At 40.7% G+C, this 17,503-nt stretch overlaps 1 protein-coding gene across 3 annotated transcripts in view; it reads right to left on the bottom strand.

Moving 5' to 3' along the window:
* KIT (KIT proto-oncogene, receptor tyrosine kinase) overlaps positions 1 to 17,503 on the bottom strand; it is an 82,320-nt gene that overhangs the window by 13,648 nt on the left and 51,169 nt on the right. For 2 of the 3 annotated variants that reach the window (NM_001308594.1, XM_027970728.3), the window contains 3 exon segments: positions 705 to 886; positions 2,576 to 2,690; positions 16,945 to 17,060. In NM_001308594.1, the coding sequence (NP_001295523.1) occupies positions 705 to 886; positions 2,576 to 2,690; positions 16,945 to 17,060 (413 nt within the window). 3 annotated transcript variants of the gene reach the window in all.

Genomic DNA, 17,503 nt, shown 5'->3' with positions numbered 1-17,503 from the left:
TACCGAACAAATACTACTTTTTGGCACTTGTCTCTGCCAACTGAAGAAAACAAAAACCGAATCCTACAATGTATGCACCCAGTTCTTTTGTCTTCCAACTTCATACCAATTCATCAATTTGTCTACAGGATCATTTAACTTATGTTGGGAGAGCTAGTCATTCATGAATCAGATTTTAAAGATGTTAAAAGAAAATAGCTCCTTAACATGATTTCACAAAAGGTAATGTTAACTTTCTAACAAGGTATCTGGCGATGTGTTAAAATAACTGATTTTAAGTAACAATGTAAATGATTTTTAATTGAATTTAAATTTAATTGTCCTAATTCTGTTTCTGTTTGGGTATAAGGTAAATCTACTTCCCCTATTTTATTTCTCTACCCTTTTCTAATGGAAACAGTTGGAAATACATGATTAATTTTATACATATACACACACGCATGCATACACACAGGCATACATATGTGCACACACGCATAAAATACATAAAACACATAAAGTGCATGGTTACTGCACACACTTTATTAACAAACTAGCACAGAATGAAACTTAGTACGTTTGATGACAATCACATGCGTAATGTAGATATTACCGGAAATGACATGCCAGTGATGGAATGGACTTAAAAGTCATGATTGACATGGCAGGCAGAGTCTAAACATCCCCTTAAATTGGATTAAAAAGAAATATACCTTTGCTGTTACCTTTAAATGCAAAGTTAAAAGAGGCAGAACTCTTGCCCACATCGTTGTAAGCCCTGCATTCCACCGTCCCATTGTGTTTGAATGTGCTGTCATCAATGGTGCTATAAACCACTAGTTTTCCAAATGGTGAGACAGATGAGTTTTGGATCTGTACATCCACTGGCCCAACAGGAACAGAACACCTAGGTGGGAGAAACAGCAGCCCAGACTTACTCTCAGAGAAGATCAACTGAATGCATTGGATACGGCATACTTTTAAAACCAAGTCAGAGATTCATAATCAGATATTCCCTTTTACAAGTGGAAGTGTGATGACAAATGAACATGTCTGTGCCACCGAGAGCAAGAAAAGCACTTGGAAGAGGAGAAAGAGAAGAGGTTTTGAGGTGAGATGTGGGTTTGAAATCCAGACTCAAACACCTACTCTGTTGACTTGTGAGTAGTACTTAAGTCTCCAAGACTCAGTTCCTACAGCTGTAAAACTGGGGTAGTAATACCCATCTTGGAGGGTTACTGAAAGGATTAGAGATGAATTCAGTAAGACCGCTGGCTCCCATCCCTGCACACAGCAGCCATTTATAAATCAAGTAGTTGTGAACAGATGTATGCAAGGTTGAAAAGGAAGACGGTGGAGGAGGAAAGCAATAAAGTCTATAAGGATGAAGATAGGGCCACCCCCACACCCTGGAAGTGAGGATGCTCTGGCTCGAAGTGCCATGGAGGGAGATGGAGACAGTGCCTGCTGGGCTGAATGAACTCCAGGTGGCAAAGATCACCAGGAACCGGACTCAGATGACTCTATTTTAAATTATCCCCCCCACATGCCTAGCAATTTTGTTCCCATACCTGGTTTTACTTTCTCCCTTGGCTCGTAACACCTGCATATGGTAGTTGTCAATCTTCTATCCGTCTCTCCTCACTAGAATATAAACTCACTAATGGGACTCAGGTGTGTTTTGTTCACTAGACCCATGTCCAGCATATAGTTGGCATTCCATAAACATTTTCTCAGCGAATGTCTACAACTACTGGGGCTGTGTCCCCTGCGGGCAAGCTTTCCAGGGGTCTTGAACCTCCCTACTTCTCCCCCAAAGAAAACACTCAACTAAAACCCAGCTGAGAACAAGTCTTACATAACCTCTCCAACTTGCTGTTTATTTTTTTAAAAAAGAGCTGTTCTGTGAAAAATGAAATTTCTATTATTACTGTAACTACTCAATTGTGATGTTACACTGGGCTTTAAAGCCTGAGCGTAAAATAGCATTTGATGGATAAAAACAGTGAAGCTGACCCCATTTTCATCTTCAGGTAATGCGAAAGGACAATTTAAGGCTTAAGTGTGGATTGTGAAAGAGAGGAAGTACAATTCCAGATGCGCTCTGCTCAGGGGCTGGGCACCTCATCAAGGAGAAAACCTTTTTAAGACATGTAGCTCCCCAGCGCCATATGTATGGTAATTGTGCGATCATTACTTTTTTGGTAACTTGGCAATTAACTTCTGAGGTAATTTTTTTCATAATAACTACAGTCACATTTCCCACACATATTACCTCCTGTGTATATATTGGAAATCTAATTACTCTGTCCTGGGAAATTGCTTTATCTACCTGCAGGCTGGAAATTGCATGATAAATCCAAAAGATAACCACCAAAATAAAGATGTCGTTCAGTAATCATGTTTCAACAAACAAAATTAATGTCTACCAAGAAAAATATAGCAATTATGCTCTCTAAAAAGCCACATGGATAGAAAAAAATTAATCAAAACAAAGTTTTAAAAAAATAATAATACTTTGAAAACATATTTGAAATTCAACTGAATTGCAGTCTTCCTGATGAGTGTTAAGTGGTATCCAAAATAATCATCTCACCTCTGCTCGGTTCCTGGACAAAAGTACCAATCAATGGTTGGCTCTGGGAACCCTGCGGCCACGCACTGTAGCATGCCATTCACCAGCCTGTCATGCGTCAGAATTTCTGGTTTTGCTGGAGGAAGAGAGAAGCGGCCATATGTCAGACTGCTAGAAAACCTCACCAAGGCTCCCTCCACAATTTCTGAATTTTTAAAAACTTTCTCAAGGATGAAAGGGACCCTAAGGGAACATGTTGCTCAAAGGGGAGAATGTGAACCAGTGAATGGAAGGTACAGGTAGAAGGATGTGAAGGTCTGACCACGAAAAAGGCTTTCCTGGTTAAAGCTACCCAGCCCCCGTGTGGACTGTTCATCCTGTGGATGTGGGGGTCTCTGAGCTCTCCCTGCCTCAGGGATGACTGAGGTTGCAGGACCACCTGGCAAGGTTTCTGTTCCCAGGGATGGGGAACCTGGAAGATGGGTTCTAATCAGGATTCTAGGGTTCCCAACTGTCTAACAGGTGAAAATGCTGAAGCTCCAATACTCTTGGCCACCTGAGGCAAAAAGCTGACTCATTCGAATATACCCTGATGCTGGGAAAGATTGAGGGCAGGAGGAGAAGAGGGTGGCAGAGAATGAGATGGAATGGATGGCATCACCGACTCAATGAACATGAACTTGGGCAAACCCCAGGAGATAGTGAGGGACAGGGAAGCCTGGTGTGCATGAGGTTGCAAAGAGTCAGATGTGACTTAACAACACTGTTTATTAAAGTATTCCTGCCATCAGAATCTCATTGGAATTTCAAGTTATTGCAAGAACTAGAAGAAATTAGGAGGAGTTACAGGAAGAGATAAGATCCGCCCCCTCTCGAAAATTTCCCTCCTCCTTTTTTTGATGGGGGTGTGGAAGGGATGGTGCAGACGAGCAGCTGAATCACCCCTTTATAGAGAAGCCAAAACATCAGAGTAAAACACAATATGGGCTTTTAACTCCAAACTTTTATTTCAAATGCAAAATAGGAATAGAAAATTAGAAGAGGAAACCAGCCCAAGAGTTTTACTCATACATATGTCTAAACCTGAGTACAATCACTGAAAAAGTAAACTGTATCAGCAGGAATGCCCTAATTTGACATTTCTGTGTAACTATAATAATCAACTGATATTCAATCAAAGGTACCCTGCAAATTCTTGAGATTAGTGAACGGGAAAAGAACTTACATTCAGCTGTTCTACTGGTAATACACTTGAAGGATGTGAACCCTCTAAGAATGAGTAAACTATACTGGAAGCATCTGACGGCAGGGACAGTGATGAGTTCATCCTGCATCCCTGGCACAGCATCGCGGGTGCCGCCCCCAAGCCTGTGCACAGAGCTGTGGGTGGCCCTGTGTGTGGTGGACAGAACTGTACCCAAGCTCTGGCTTTTGGTGGCTCTCTGCTGTCCACCAAGTCTCCGGGTATCCAATGGGAATAACAACAGTAACAACAGGAATTCTTCATAGTGATGTTGTGACAATGAAGTGAAATGATTCTTGACAAAGAATCAAGAATGATTCACAGAAATCAAACAGTAAAAGCATTAATTAATGGGACTTCCCTGGTGCTTCAGTGACTAAGAGCCTATGTCCCAGTGCAGGGGGCCTGGGTTCGATCTTTGGTCAGGGATCTAGATCCCACATGCTGCAACTGAAGATCCCACATGCCTTGACTTAAGACCCAGAATAGCCAGTAAATAAATTTTCAAAAAAATTTTAAGTATTAATTACTACTTTATTACTACTCATTTATTATTTTTTCTCCTTAGAGTACCCACCCTCCTAGGTTAATCAAGTTTGGTACCAATTAAGTTAACTGTATTGGTCACTCTACATATTCTTTTCAATATATAAAGATATTAGATATTGAAGAGAAACTGCTTAACACAGCATGATAACATGTATGTGTTTTAACCCAAAGAACTGGGAATTTGACATTGATTACATTGCAACTGATAGGAAAAATAAATATATTTGGTCAGAGGAAAAGGCCAACAGGTCAGAAACTAATTTCTTCGAAGGAAGGTAATGCTGATAAATGACATCTTTGTAGAACAACCTCTCAGCACCTCATCTCCTTGCAGGCAAAATGGCTTGGCAGGGATCAAAGTGTCTGCATGCATGGCACACCCACCTGTCATTCAACCTGGCCCTGCTGATGGGCAGGCCATTTGGCTAATACACACAAAAGAGCAACACTCCAAAAGCAATCTCAAGGTAGGGGCATCCTTGAGAGTTTGGATCCAACGCCAGCTTTCACAAATAGAGCAAGAAGACAAGCCATCGTCTTGCAAAAGCGTCCATCTGGCAAGTTTCATTTAATTATCATGGGCAACTGTGTGACCAGGCTGAAAAGTAGGACATAACACAGAAAATAGTGGAACTTGAGGAGAATGCTATTTGCTGAAGACGGCAGGCGCCATACGGCAGGTCTCTCTGGACTGAATTCAAGTGTCATCTCCTTTTCCTAGCCATCCTCAACTCTCCAAAGCCAAGTTGGTTGGTCTCGCTTCCCTACTCCCGAAGCACTTTAGAGCACCTGACGCACTTCTATAATATCCTGGTCTGCCTCCATCCGACTGTTCTCAAGGGCAAGGACCATGTCTTACGGACTGTACTTCTGACTTCTAGCAGAGTCTGACCTGTGGCAGACACACAGTAAGAGCTGTTAATTATTAAGTCCTCCCAAAGAAACAAGTCCTTCAAATTCCAAAGGAATTCAGTGTCACAAGAAGGGACCTGGAATATCAGCCTATGGTGACTTTCCTGTTACATCATTTTTGCAATAGTGGGCCACGAGATAAGAAATCGGCACATAAACCTGGCCATGTGGATTTTTTCTTCCATACTGAGATTAACGATGAGAGAAGGTCCACACACAGATAGCAAAGATAACTGGATAGAATCCAACTGGACAGAATTCAAATGGGAATCAAGTTCATAAGACAGATTTCCTCATAACAACCTTCCTCTTGTCATTCATTGTTCCTGGATTTTTAGTGGAATTAACTATTACTCAGTAGGAAAAAAAAAGAGGGGGCTGAAAGGGTGCATTATATTTATAGTTGTTGTATCTGGGTAGTAGAGTTATACATCAATATCTGTTTCATTCTTTTGACTTATTTTCTAATTTTTTTTTACAATGAACACAGCTAATAATAAACTTATAAAACACTGGAACAGTTGAAAATTACATAATCAATTACATTTAGCTTTGGTTACAAGTGCCCTAAGATCCAAGCCTTCCAGCACGACACCTGGTAGCAGCTATACAATGGCCAGGGCTGGCAAACAGTGTGGTCTGGCTGGCCTACTTGTTCCTGTGTGCTGGTTAATCAGGCACATTTTTAAGCTACTATCCCAACTATAACCTGAGGCAAGCCAAGCAGCTTTTGTCCTGTTGGCTTGTAGGCTGGCCAACCAAGCTCAGAGGGCCCCTCAAACTTCAAGGTGCATTTGAAGCACAGAGAGATGAGGTTAAAAAGCACATTCCTGGCCCACCTCATCTCCCCCAAGATTAAGTAATTTGAGAATCTGACCCAGAATGGGGTTATTTTAGAAAATCTTCAAGGGACCCCATCAGGGCCAGGACAAGGATGTGGCAAGAAAAACAGCTAAGGTGAGGAATTTAAGAAGGCTCTCATCCTCCAGGTCCTGCAGATTCAGGTAGACACCAAGAGTGAGCACCTCCTTAAATTCTGCACCCTAGGCATCTCTCTTGCCTCATCCTAATTCCAGCCCTGTCCCTAATGCTGGTGACAAGAGACTTCATTCTGAGAGCGCTAAATTACACGAGTACAGCTGGGGCTATACATGGCAAGTTGCACAAGGAACATGTTTAATGCATAAAGAATGAGCTAGGTATAATTCTGATTCCTAAAAATGAAAATCTGGGCTCATCTGCATTTTGTAAGTGCCTCAACGCACCGTCTAAGTCATTAAATATGCATTTTGCTTTTAAAGATACATAAGTCCCTGCAATTCGCCAGGTTAAATCTGAGCTGTGTTTTCTTAGATATTCTGCAATCAGCAGTATACCAAATGACACATTCCCTAAATCCTCCCAAGTTGGAGGTTTAGATAAGCCTAAGAGGTGTATAAGTTATGTATTTCCTGTAGAGATAAAAAAATATCCTTGTCTCCTTTCAAAGCACTGTGGACCTGAGTCATCTGGCATCTCCGACAACACTGATCAGCTCGTAGGCAGATTTCAGTGCTTGTAACTCTTCTGAGAATTTACTGCTCATGCAATTAAAAACCCCAACCATTTGCTGATTTATCCCACAGATATACGATCTTAAAAAAAAAATTCCTTTTCACCACCATCAGGTCCATAAGGAAGGCAAGAACAAGTTGAATTTTAAAGAACACAGCACAGATAATAGGAGCTGGGGGTGGGAGGAAGTATACAAGTAACTGGTGGGAAAGAGATGCGCATAGTTTTTGGCTTGCCCTAACCGACTCGGACACAACTGAGCGACTCACTTTCACTTTTCACTTTCATGCATCGGAGAAGGAAATGGCAACCCACTCCAGTATTCTTGCCTGGAGAATCCCAGGGACGGGGGAGCCTGCTGGGCTGCTGTCTATGGGGTCGCACAGAGTCGGACACGACTAAAGCGACGCAGCAGCAGCAGCAGCAACTGACTCCACCAAATCTTGCTACAAACACACATCTGCCCACACTCTCTAATCAGCAAAGAACTCAGACTTTAGTGTCCGTGTGTGTGTGTGTGTGTGTGTGTGTCTGTACATGCATGTGTCCAACTCTGCAATACCAGGGACTGTAGCCCACCAGGCTCCTCTGTCCATGGGATTTTCCAGGCAAGAATATTGCAGTGGGTTACCATGTCCCTCTCCAGGGGATCTTTCTGACCCAGGAATCAAACCTACATCTCCTGCATTGGCAGGTGGATTCTTTACCACTGAACCACCTGGGAAGCCCAAGTGTCCATATAACAAAACACTAAATGAAGAGGAATCACAAGGATGAATTTGTTTTTACAATTGTAGGTCTGATGATATTTATCAGCAACACAGTGATGCTTTGTAGCAATTTGTCACTATCCTGATTTGGATCTGGGTCACATCCACATTCCTGCCATAATATCATTATAATATAGGAATTTAAATCAACTAAAAAAGTATTTAAAAACTTGGGTTAACTTTTACCTATAAAAGGAGTATTATACTTTAAAAAAAATCTTCAAAACAGATATTTTGAAAGTACATTTTGGATACTAATATATACAATATAAACTATAAGACCCTATTGTATAACATAGGGAATTATATTCAATATCCTGCAATAAATCATAATGGAAAAGAATATGAAAAAGAATACATACACACACACACAGAACTGAAACACTTTGCTGTACACCAGAAACTAATACAACACTGTATATCAACCACATTTTAATAAAAAAATTAAAGAAATTACATTTTGTTTTATACATTCTTAAAGACATCTAGAAACTGGTGTGTGAGTACTTTAACAGAATTTCATTTAACTAAACAAAACTTCAACTACAGTCTTCTGCATCCAGTTACGTTTTGCAGAATCTCTATCATTAAAAAAAAAATCATTCTCCTAATAAAATGATGTCTTAAATAAAAAGTATGCTAACTTTTCATGTGAAAGGTAAAACTAAATATTTTACATTTTAGGGGTTATGAGTCTCTCTTACATACACTCAATGTAGCCACAGACATGTATGCAAATGTGCAAAGCTGTGTTCCACTAAAATTTTATTCACACGCACTGAAATTTTTTCACATCTCACAAATCTAATTTTTTTAAATCATTTTTTCACATCTCACAAATCTTGTTTTTTTAAATCATTCCTACCTCCCACCCATTCCAAAGAAATAAAAAAATTCTTAGATTATGAGCCATTCAGAAACAGGATACTTGTCAAATCTGGCCAAAAGGCTATAGTTTGTCAATCCTTATTCTAAACAGCCATTAAAAAGATCTCCCTATCTTGGAAGTTAGCTTTACAAAAAATGATGAAACTACTTGGAGAAAGCCTTCCTTAGCCAGAATCACTGTGCTCAATTTACAAGAGCACCATCATCAGTGACCCAGGGGTTGGGGTGGGGGATGTGTACACATGTTACAATGCAGCCCAACTGCTGCCTAGGAGTGCAGACATGTGATAAAGCGATATCGTTCTATTCTGTATAAGTAGTGGATTCATTTTCACACATTTAGAAGTGGAAGAGAAGGGTTAACACAATGCCCATGGAAAAATTACATACCTATTCTTGGATTAATTTAAATTTCCACTATACATTATAGGTGACCATGTATACATCTGTAACCGAAGGAGACTAATTTGATGTAAAAACACGTGGGGCTCAACTGGAAAGGAAATTTCCACAGAGCAGCAGTTCCACTCATATGAAAGCGACTATTCAGGCTATTTTTAGAAAAGTATGTCCCAGGGCCAGGGTCAATTCTAGCTGAAGTTTGAAAATGAAAAAGTGAAAGTGTCTCAGTCGGGTCAGACTCTGACCCCATGGACTGTAGCCCACCAGGTTCATGGAATTCTCTAGGCAAGTGGGTGGCCATTCCCTTCTCCAGGAGATTTTCCAGACCTAGGGAATGAACCCGGTCTCCTGCATTGCAGGTCGATTCTTTACTGTGTGAGCCACCAGGGAAGGCCCAGGAATACTGAAGTAGGCAGTTACACCTCTTCTGCTTTCACACCACACACATGAAATAATGGCCAGATCATACTAACAAAGGGCTAACGATCTAGATAGGTTACCCTGTTCTCCAATCAGTTCAGTGATTGAATAGATCCCCCAAATTAGCTACACACCCAGCCAGACCACCAACTTTCTTAGGAGACATGAAAGAAAAATCATGCCGACACACCTAAATTTTTTCAAAATATGAGACTCAAACTCTGCTTTAAAAGTAGGTTGCCACGATATTCCCTTATTCTTCCAGTTTAAATGTCTATAGCAATTCTTGCATCGAGAAAGATCCTCTTCATAAGGAGGAAATATTAAAGTGTCACATCAAAAACAACACTCATAACTCCCAAGCAATTTAAGAACAAAAACTCATTTCAAGTTCAGGAAAAGAAAATAAAAACAGACTTCAGATACTGTCAAGTATCTCAAATTACCTATAAAAAAATTAATGTAGAAAGACAAGAAACTATTTTTACGTAGATTAGCTACCCATACTAATGTTATTCCTTAATTTGGAACTGTCCTGCAAGTCAACGCAGCCTATCTTCCTAGACATATGTTCAAGATATAGGAGCATGAAAGACAATGACAGATGATAAGCTCATGATAAGTGACTTCCTGCCACTAGAGTAAGGTTGCTCATTTGAGATTAAATAATTATAAACTTTAAATAATCATTTAATAGATTTCTTTTAAAATTCATTCACATTATTTCAGAGTTTCACGATATAACACCACAATGTCTCAAAATGGTATCACATACTGGTTAAGGAAATCATGAAATATCCATGCAAGGAGATAGCAAAGTGATATTTGGGCCTCCTGGGTGGCTCAGATGGTAAAGAATCTGCCTGCAATGCAGGAGACCTGGGTTCAATCCCTGGGTTGGGAAGATCCCCTGGAGGAGGGCATGGCAACCCACTCCAGTATCCTTGCCTGGAGAATCCTCATGGACAGAGGAGCCTGGTGGGCTATAGCCCTGGGATCACAGAGTCAGATATGACTGAGCAACTAAGCACAGCACTGTAGAAGAAATATTACGGCGCGGAAAACGGCTCACAATGAATTCACTGTTCAGCACCAAAACGCAAGGTGATGCAAAAGAACTTCATTTTTGTCATCCCCCCCAAAAAAAGTTTTTTTAAGTGGTCTGTGAAGATATATTAGCACTGGTAATCCATAAAATGTAAATCAACTTTAAAAGGAAGAATTAAACTTATTTCATTCTTCTTTTTACCTACTTATAATTTCAAGTTATCATACCTGTCATATAACAATTTTCTAATATGAAAATATTGTTTTAACCTAAAAACAAATGTGTATAAGTGTATAATGAGGCACAAACCAGGCCTCATTCCGGGTATACTGTGGTAGTCTTACAGCAAACTCTGAAAAGCAAGTAAATAAATCAGAAAGGAGTTCTGATTTATTTAGCACTTATCTTTGTAGCACTAGCTTTATTTAATGTTGAAGAACTCCAATAATTTAATACATAAGTAGGTCGAATAAAATCCACCTAGCCAGAAAAAACGGAGAAGGCAATGGCAACCCACTCCAGTATTCTTGCCTGGAGAATCCCAGGGACGGGGGAGCCTGGTGGGCCGCCGTCTATGGGGTCGCACAGAGTCGGACACGACTGAAGCGATTTGGCAGCAGCAGCAGCAACCAGAAAAAAGAAAAGAAAAATACTAAAAAGCAAAGCCTCTCAAGCAAAACCTGATAAGTGTGTTAACATTAAGTCTCAAAATTTTAGCCTCTAACACAAGTAAGGTTTGGACACTCAAGTGTTTGGAAGGTCCTATCACTTTTAAAAACGGTTAAGCGGTTGGAAACATGTCCATTATCCAAAAAGGCAAAGTCCTAGTGACTCTGCTCTCTTGACTCATGAAGATCTGGAAAGGTGCCCCAAACCTGATAGCATTACTTTTACCCTAAATATAATCACTGAGACTTGCAGCCAGGTGGGTGACTCAGATGGCTGGCAAGCAGGCTATCCAAAGCCATCTAGCTACAAGGCTGTCATGACAGCCCTACACTCACCTGTGCCAAATGGTGGGCTGCCCAAGTTGTTGCAGGGTATTCCACATTGGGGAGCTTCTCCCTGGAAGGATGGTCTAGCCATCCATAACTGGATTTAACTATGACCACAAATGGGCTTCCCTGGTGGCTCAGTGGTTAAGAATCTGCAAGACACGTGGGTTTGACAAGATCCCTGGGAGAAGGTGGCTTCCCAGGTGGCTCAGTGGTAAAATAATCTGCCTGCTAATGCAGGAAACACAGGAGACGTGGGTTCAGTCCCTGGGTTGGGAAGATCTCCTGGAGAATGGAACGGCAACCCACTCCAGTATTCTTGCCTGAGAAATCCCATGGACAGAGGAGCCTGTTGGGCTAGAGTCCATGGGGTTTCAAGAGTCAGACACGACTTAGCGACTAAATAATCACAATGACCACAAATATATAAAAAGCAGCCCAGATTCTGCAGATGTGGTCAAAGGGAACATTCCCATCGAAGGCCTCATTCTGAATGATTTATTACTTTGACTGATTTGAATATACTGTATGATCCATAAATAATCGCTTACACCAAACAGGATGTTAATTATGTGATGCAGTGGTTTAGGAATAATACATTAGTTAGCATTTCCTTAAATTGTTTCAACCCCTCTGTTAACACTTTGCCATAAATGAAGGGAAACCAGTGATTCTGAGAATTTGGTGTTCAGCAGTCATGTGGATATCCAATTGAGCTTAACATCATTTGTGTTCCATATAAGCCCAAAGATGAAAGGCAAGCCCTTTCATTCTCCAGACTTTTCTTGTCCTGCTGGCCATTCTGCACCACCGCCTGAGTACCACCATTCTTTTACTCAACTAGTGAAAGTGTTAGGTCACTCAGTTGTGTCCGACTTTTTGCAACCCCACGGACTGTAACCCGCCAGGCTCCTCTGTCCATGGGATTCTCCAGGCAAGAATACTGGAGTGGGTTGCCATTCCCTTCTCCAGGAGATCTTCCTGACCCTGGGATCAAACACGGGTCTCTTACATTGCAGGCAGATTCTTTACTGTCTGAGCCACCAGGGAAGCTGAAGTAGGTCTGTCATTAAAGGACAGATCTTTGAGATTGAAGAGAAATCTCCAAATACCATTTGCTACAAATTTTAAATTCATAATGTGGATCTGGAAATGCTACCAGATAACATTTTATTGATGTAATGCTACCAGTGTCATTCTAGGTTACTGGTAAATCAAAACTACAATGAGCTATCACCTCAAATCTGTCAACCTATTTATCATCAAAAAAAAAAAAAAAAACCAAAAGATAACAAGTATAGGCAAAAATGCAGAGAAAATAAAACTCCTGGTTCCTTAACATAACAGGAAGGTGGGAACATAAATTGCTATATCCATTATGGAAAACGCAGAACTTTTTCTTATCTAGAATATCTGTACTCCCACATTCACCACAGTAATTTTTACAACAATCAGAGTATGAAAGCAATGCAAATCTCCTTCAGTGGATGAATGAATAAAGAAAATGTGGTGTGTGTGTGTAAGAGAGAGACAGAAATTAGAGAGTCAGGATTAATTAGGGTTAAAATACATGTTTGGCCTTTCATTTGTCCTAGATTTGGTAAAAACCTTTATTGTATGACATTTATTTGACATTTATTATTACCAAAGAGATAAGTTTCTCTTCCCTCCCAACTGCTTTTTTTTTTTTTCGCTAATTTGTAAGATTTCTATAATTATATTTTTTTGCATTTTAAAAAAATTTAACCTTTTTATTTTCTATTGGGGTATACTCGATTAACAATATTGTGATAGTTCCAGGTGAACAGTGAAGGGACTCAGCCTTGTATTTACATGTATCCATGCCATGCTAAGTCGCTTCAGTCGTGTCTCACTCTGTGGGACCCTATGAACTGTAGCCCACCAGGTTCCTCTGTCCATGGGATTCTCCAGGCAAGAATACTGGAGTGGATTGCCATTCCCTTCTCCAACATATGTACCCATTCTCCTCCAAACTCTCCTCCCATCCGGGCTGCCACATAACATTGAGCAGAGCTGCATGTGCTACACAGTAGGTCCTTGCTGGTTATATATTTTAAGTATAGCAGAGTATATATGTCCATCCCAAACTCCCTAACTATCCCTTCTCTCCAGCAACCATTAAATTCATTCTGCCAGTCTATGAGTCACCAAACAGACCACAGATTTCTAGTCAACCATCACAGGCTACCTAACCTACAGAATCTTGGTGTTAGCACTTTTTCTAACACCTGCAGGAATCTTGGAAAGGGTAATGCGTATTAAGAAAACACTTTGGGGTAGTTTTATAGTTCCTAAAACCCTATTTTTCACCAAATTTTGATCTGAAATGGAAACAAATGGCCATTTTCATCAAAGATATGAAACTTCCTTTTAGAATTAAGAATCTGACTTCTATATACATCTTCAATAAGCAATTCAAGAATAATTATAGCAATGCAAGTTCAAGGCAAAGAATCACCGATTTTTTTGTTTCATTTTTTGGCCATTACAAACCACCTTTAAGGTCACTGAGTCAACAGACCCATGCAAATCATGCCTTGTTAGAGAAGCTAAAAATAGTACTAAAACATTTTAAAGTTTAAATGTATATAGCTTTCTCTTAACATAAGTGATTAAAACACAAACACACACAAGTACAATATTCTCAAATTTTCAAAGCAAATGAAGTCTTCAACTACCAAATATTTAACTACTCAAAATCAAGGATTTCCTTGAGCATTTCTCATGGCTGAATCTATTAAGCAATTATGCATCCCTGTCACTAAAAGTAGCCTGAATTTCTACACTAACAGCATGCATTTATTATTCTGATTTTTATTCATTCTAGTTTCTGCAGAGCACAGTTCCTTTCACCCTTGGGGCTCAGCTTATTTACAGAATAAACCATGCAGCAGACCTACATATGCATTTGGCTCGCTAAAATAATACGTCAAAATGGACACAACTGGTCCAACTTTAAATTTTAAAATTATTTTTAGCTTTTGATTTTAAATTTAACATTAAAAAAATCTTTCCCCATGATAGCATCAACTAGTTTTTTTTTTTTTCAATCCAAAAAAATAAAAAGTCAGCAAAGAAATTAGCTAATTATATCTGTGAAGGGCAACTGGGACACAGTTCCCAAGAAACAGATAAAGTATTCACACAAAAATGCTACCTCTGTCAAAGCATCTAGAGATCAAGAACTCCAATGTGTTAGGTAAAGTGAAGTAAATGCCTTTAGTCAGCTTAGTGTCTGAAGCGACTTCAATGAATAGACCCCTGAAGAGCTTAGCCAACGAGAGGAGACACTGCACACCATCATCCTTGTGCCCAGTGCTTGAAGCAGGAGCTCAGCACATGCTGGAAAGTATTTGTGACCCAGGCCCCAGAATTATAGGGAATCCAAGAAAGGATCATTGGGAAGGTTCAGGCCATTTCCTCTCTAGCCTCAAATAAGCATGAGTTCACCAGCAGAGATGATCAATATGGATCCTGTTGGATGGCAAGTTAGGCTGGTAAGTAAAAACGTAGCAATTTTGTCACCCAGAGAAAAGTAAGGGTGACTTCAGAGATGTCTTTCTAAGGTCAATGACTCATGACTGACTGGCAGGCCACATACTGGCAAATGGAAGCAGGAAAAAGGGGGAGAGAGATTTTAATGAGCCCTTGACCTTGAAGCCAGGGAAAGAGAGATGGATACAAATGACACAATGTTAGAAAATTCCCAACAACTAAGCTTCTCAAAGGGAGGCCTGTCGAGTAGACCACGGCCACAATCTACTAATTCTGGTGCACAGTATGTAAGCACAGAAGCCAAGACTAAGCATTGAGAAGGAGCAACTTCACTTAATTATATCTGTTGAGTCTAGTAATAAAAAAAAAGATCCATTCTGGGATTTTATATATCTTTGTTCTTTTCCATCTCTCTATTCTAGTGACTGGTTCTTTCTGTATTTTGTTAAGGAGTATTGATTCAGAACAAATTGGAAACTACAAATACACAAGGTCCTTGGGAATAGGTTGAGAAGCACTGCACTAGACACCTAAAATAAGGTTTTGTATAGACAGTAATGCATATGATGTTTGCAAGGATATTGATTCACCTGCAATCATCTCCTCAATTACTTGAACATGAAGATTTCTCAGAAGCAGGCAATTTTGCCCATGCGTAATACACTAATCTCTGATTAACATCTGAATTAATCTAGAGATACCTGAATTGCAGGCCAATGAGAATACCATGTAATCAAAACTGTTCTGAAGAACTGAGATGTTAATTAACAAGTTTCCCTTGGAAAAGCAGTTTTGTGGTCATACAAATTTGAGATATATGCTCAATCCCACGCCTCCTTCTGAGCAGGCAAAACATACATTAGCGTATTAAGGATGCTGAGAAAGTCTGTAGCTCAGAAAAATCTGTATGTGGCTATGATGCTCTTTATCTAAATACACGTTAACACCTTTTTTTCAGGAAATACAATTTTAGAAATGCTGGAACAGACAAAAGACTCCAGATTAGCAACCAAAAACCTGTCTTGAGTATCACTCGCTAGCTGTTTCCATTTGTAAGGGGATCATGCTTCCCACCCCACCATGCTGGTGAGCGGCACCATCAGGGAGTTAACGATGGAGAATCACTCCACACAGCAAGTAGGAAGCTCCTGGAAGATGGGGAACTGGCTCCCCTCCTGCAGCGCAACACATATGAAGGGCTCAGCCATTACTGAGCTGTTTTCCAGGGAACGTTCCAGGTTGTCATCTCACCACCGCCCCCCCATACACCCCGGATAGCTAATTCTGCTGGTCGTTTTGTGGACAGTCCCTTGGAATCCCATGTCTTTGGAGGCCTCCAGCCTTTGGTCCCCTGCTGGTATGGTGTGGCAGGCACCTGCCCCTCTTTCTGGGAAATGCAGGTGACCCCACAGTAGAGCCAAGAGCAGGTCATGCACTTGAGAAAAGCCCCAGCTGGTGAGGACAGCCCCTGCGGCTCAACCTTTGTACAGAGACGTTGTGGGACATGGACCACACAGGGCTCAGGTGTTCAGGTGTCCATGGCCATCCTCCCACCTTAAACCACCTGCTTGCTCCCTTCTCCCCCAGTCCATGCATGGTACACAGCAGGGACACTCTGAGCTGATCAATACTGCGTTCATTTCACACAAAATAATACCCTAACCCTGAAAGAAAAGGTGCTGTAACAAAGAAATCATTTGTCGGGGCTTGATAGCACCTCTTTCCCACCTAATACCATAATCCAGCTCCTATTCAACCTCCAGCTCCCCATCTTGGCAATCAATAATAATACATTCTCCCTCGAACTGTTGTTATTTTTAACTTCTATGTCTCTTCTGTTGACTTCAAAGGGCAGCACCCAGCATCTGAGCACCAGCTCAAGGTCATGTGGTCAGCGAATTGTAGGACAAGGAATTGGTTTTTGTACACATCCTTCCAACCACCAAACCACGAGGTCTTTGTTAAGGTCAAAATTATCATGAAACATTATTGACCCAGTACACAATGAACTCGGGGCGGCAGCTGTTGCAAACACCAGCCACAACTTAAAAGAATAAAAAATAAAAAGATAAGGAACCATTTGTTCTACTCACTGTTCACGTAAACATTAAATGTCACGGAAGAATTGACATCAGAATTGGACACGTGAAATGTGTAAGTGCCTCCTTCAGTCCCTTTTAATCTGGTTAGATGAAGTTCATTTACGTATCTACAAAAAAAGAACAACCCATCAGTCACCTGTGGATCACCTACCTCGAAATGTGTGGCTTTTTCACAGTTTCCATCCGAAATCCATGCCTGTTTTAGAAAACTACATCCCATGTAATTCAGTGTTAACAAAATCCACGTTAACAAATGCAAACACACACATATATTTCATTGAGACAAATGTCTGGTATATGAGAACAGAGTCAGGAAAGGCTTTCTCACCATAAGGCAACCTCGCCCTCATCCTGTGCTGTCCTTATGGCCAGCATCCTTCCCCGCCCTGGTCCTCTTTTCAGCCTCCCTCTCACCAGTGTCCTGAACTCACCTGCCCTACTTTAACAGCACCTGCCTAGCAAAACCCCAGACTGGCAGTCAAGGTGTCTCAAAGCAGACACTTCAGGGCCATGCAGCAAGGTCAACACCATGGCGCTCACGTTCATTCTG

Source organism: Ovis aries, chromosome 6, assembly GCF_016772045.2.
Source record: "Ovis aries strain OAR_USU_Benz2616 breed Rambouillet chromosome 6, ARS-UI_Ramb_v3.0, whole genome shotgun sequence".
Lineage (NCBI taxonomy): Eukaryota > Metazoa > Chordata > Mammalia > Artiodactyla > Bovidae > Ovis > Ovis aries.
The sequence above is the reverse complement of the archived record's forward strand: the minus strand, read 5'-3'. Positions and strand labels throughout refer to the sequence as shown.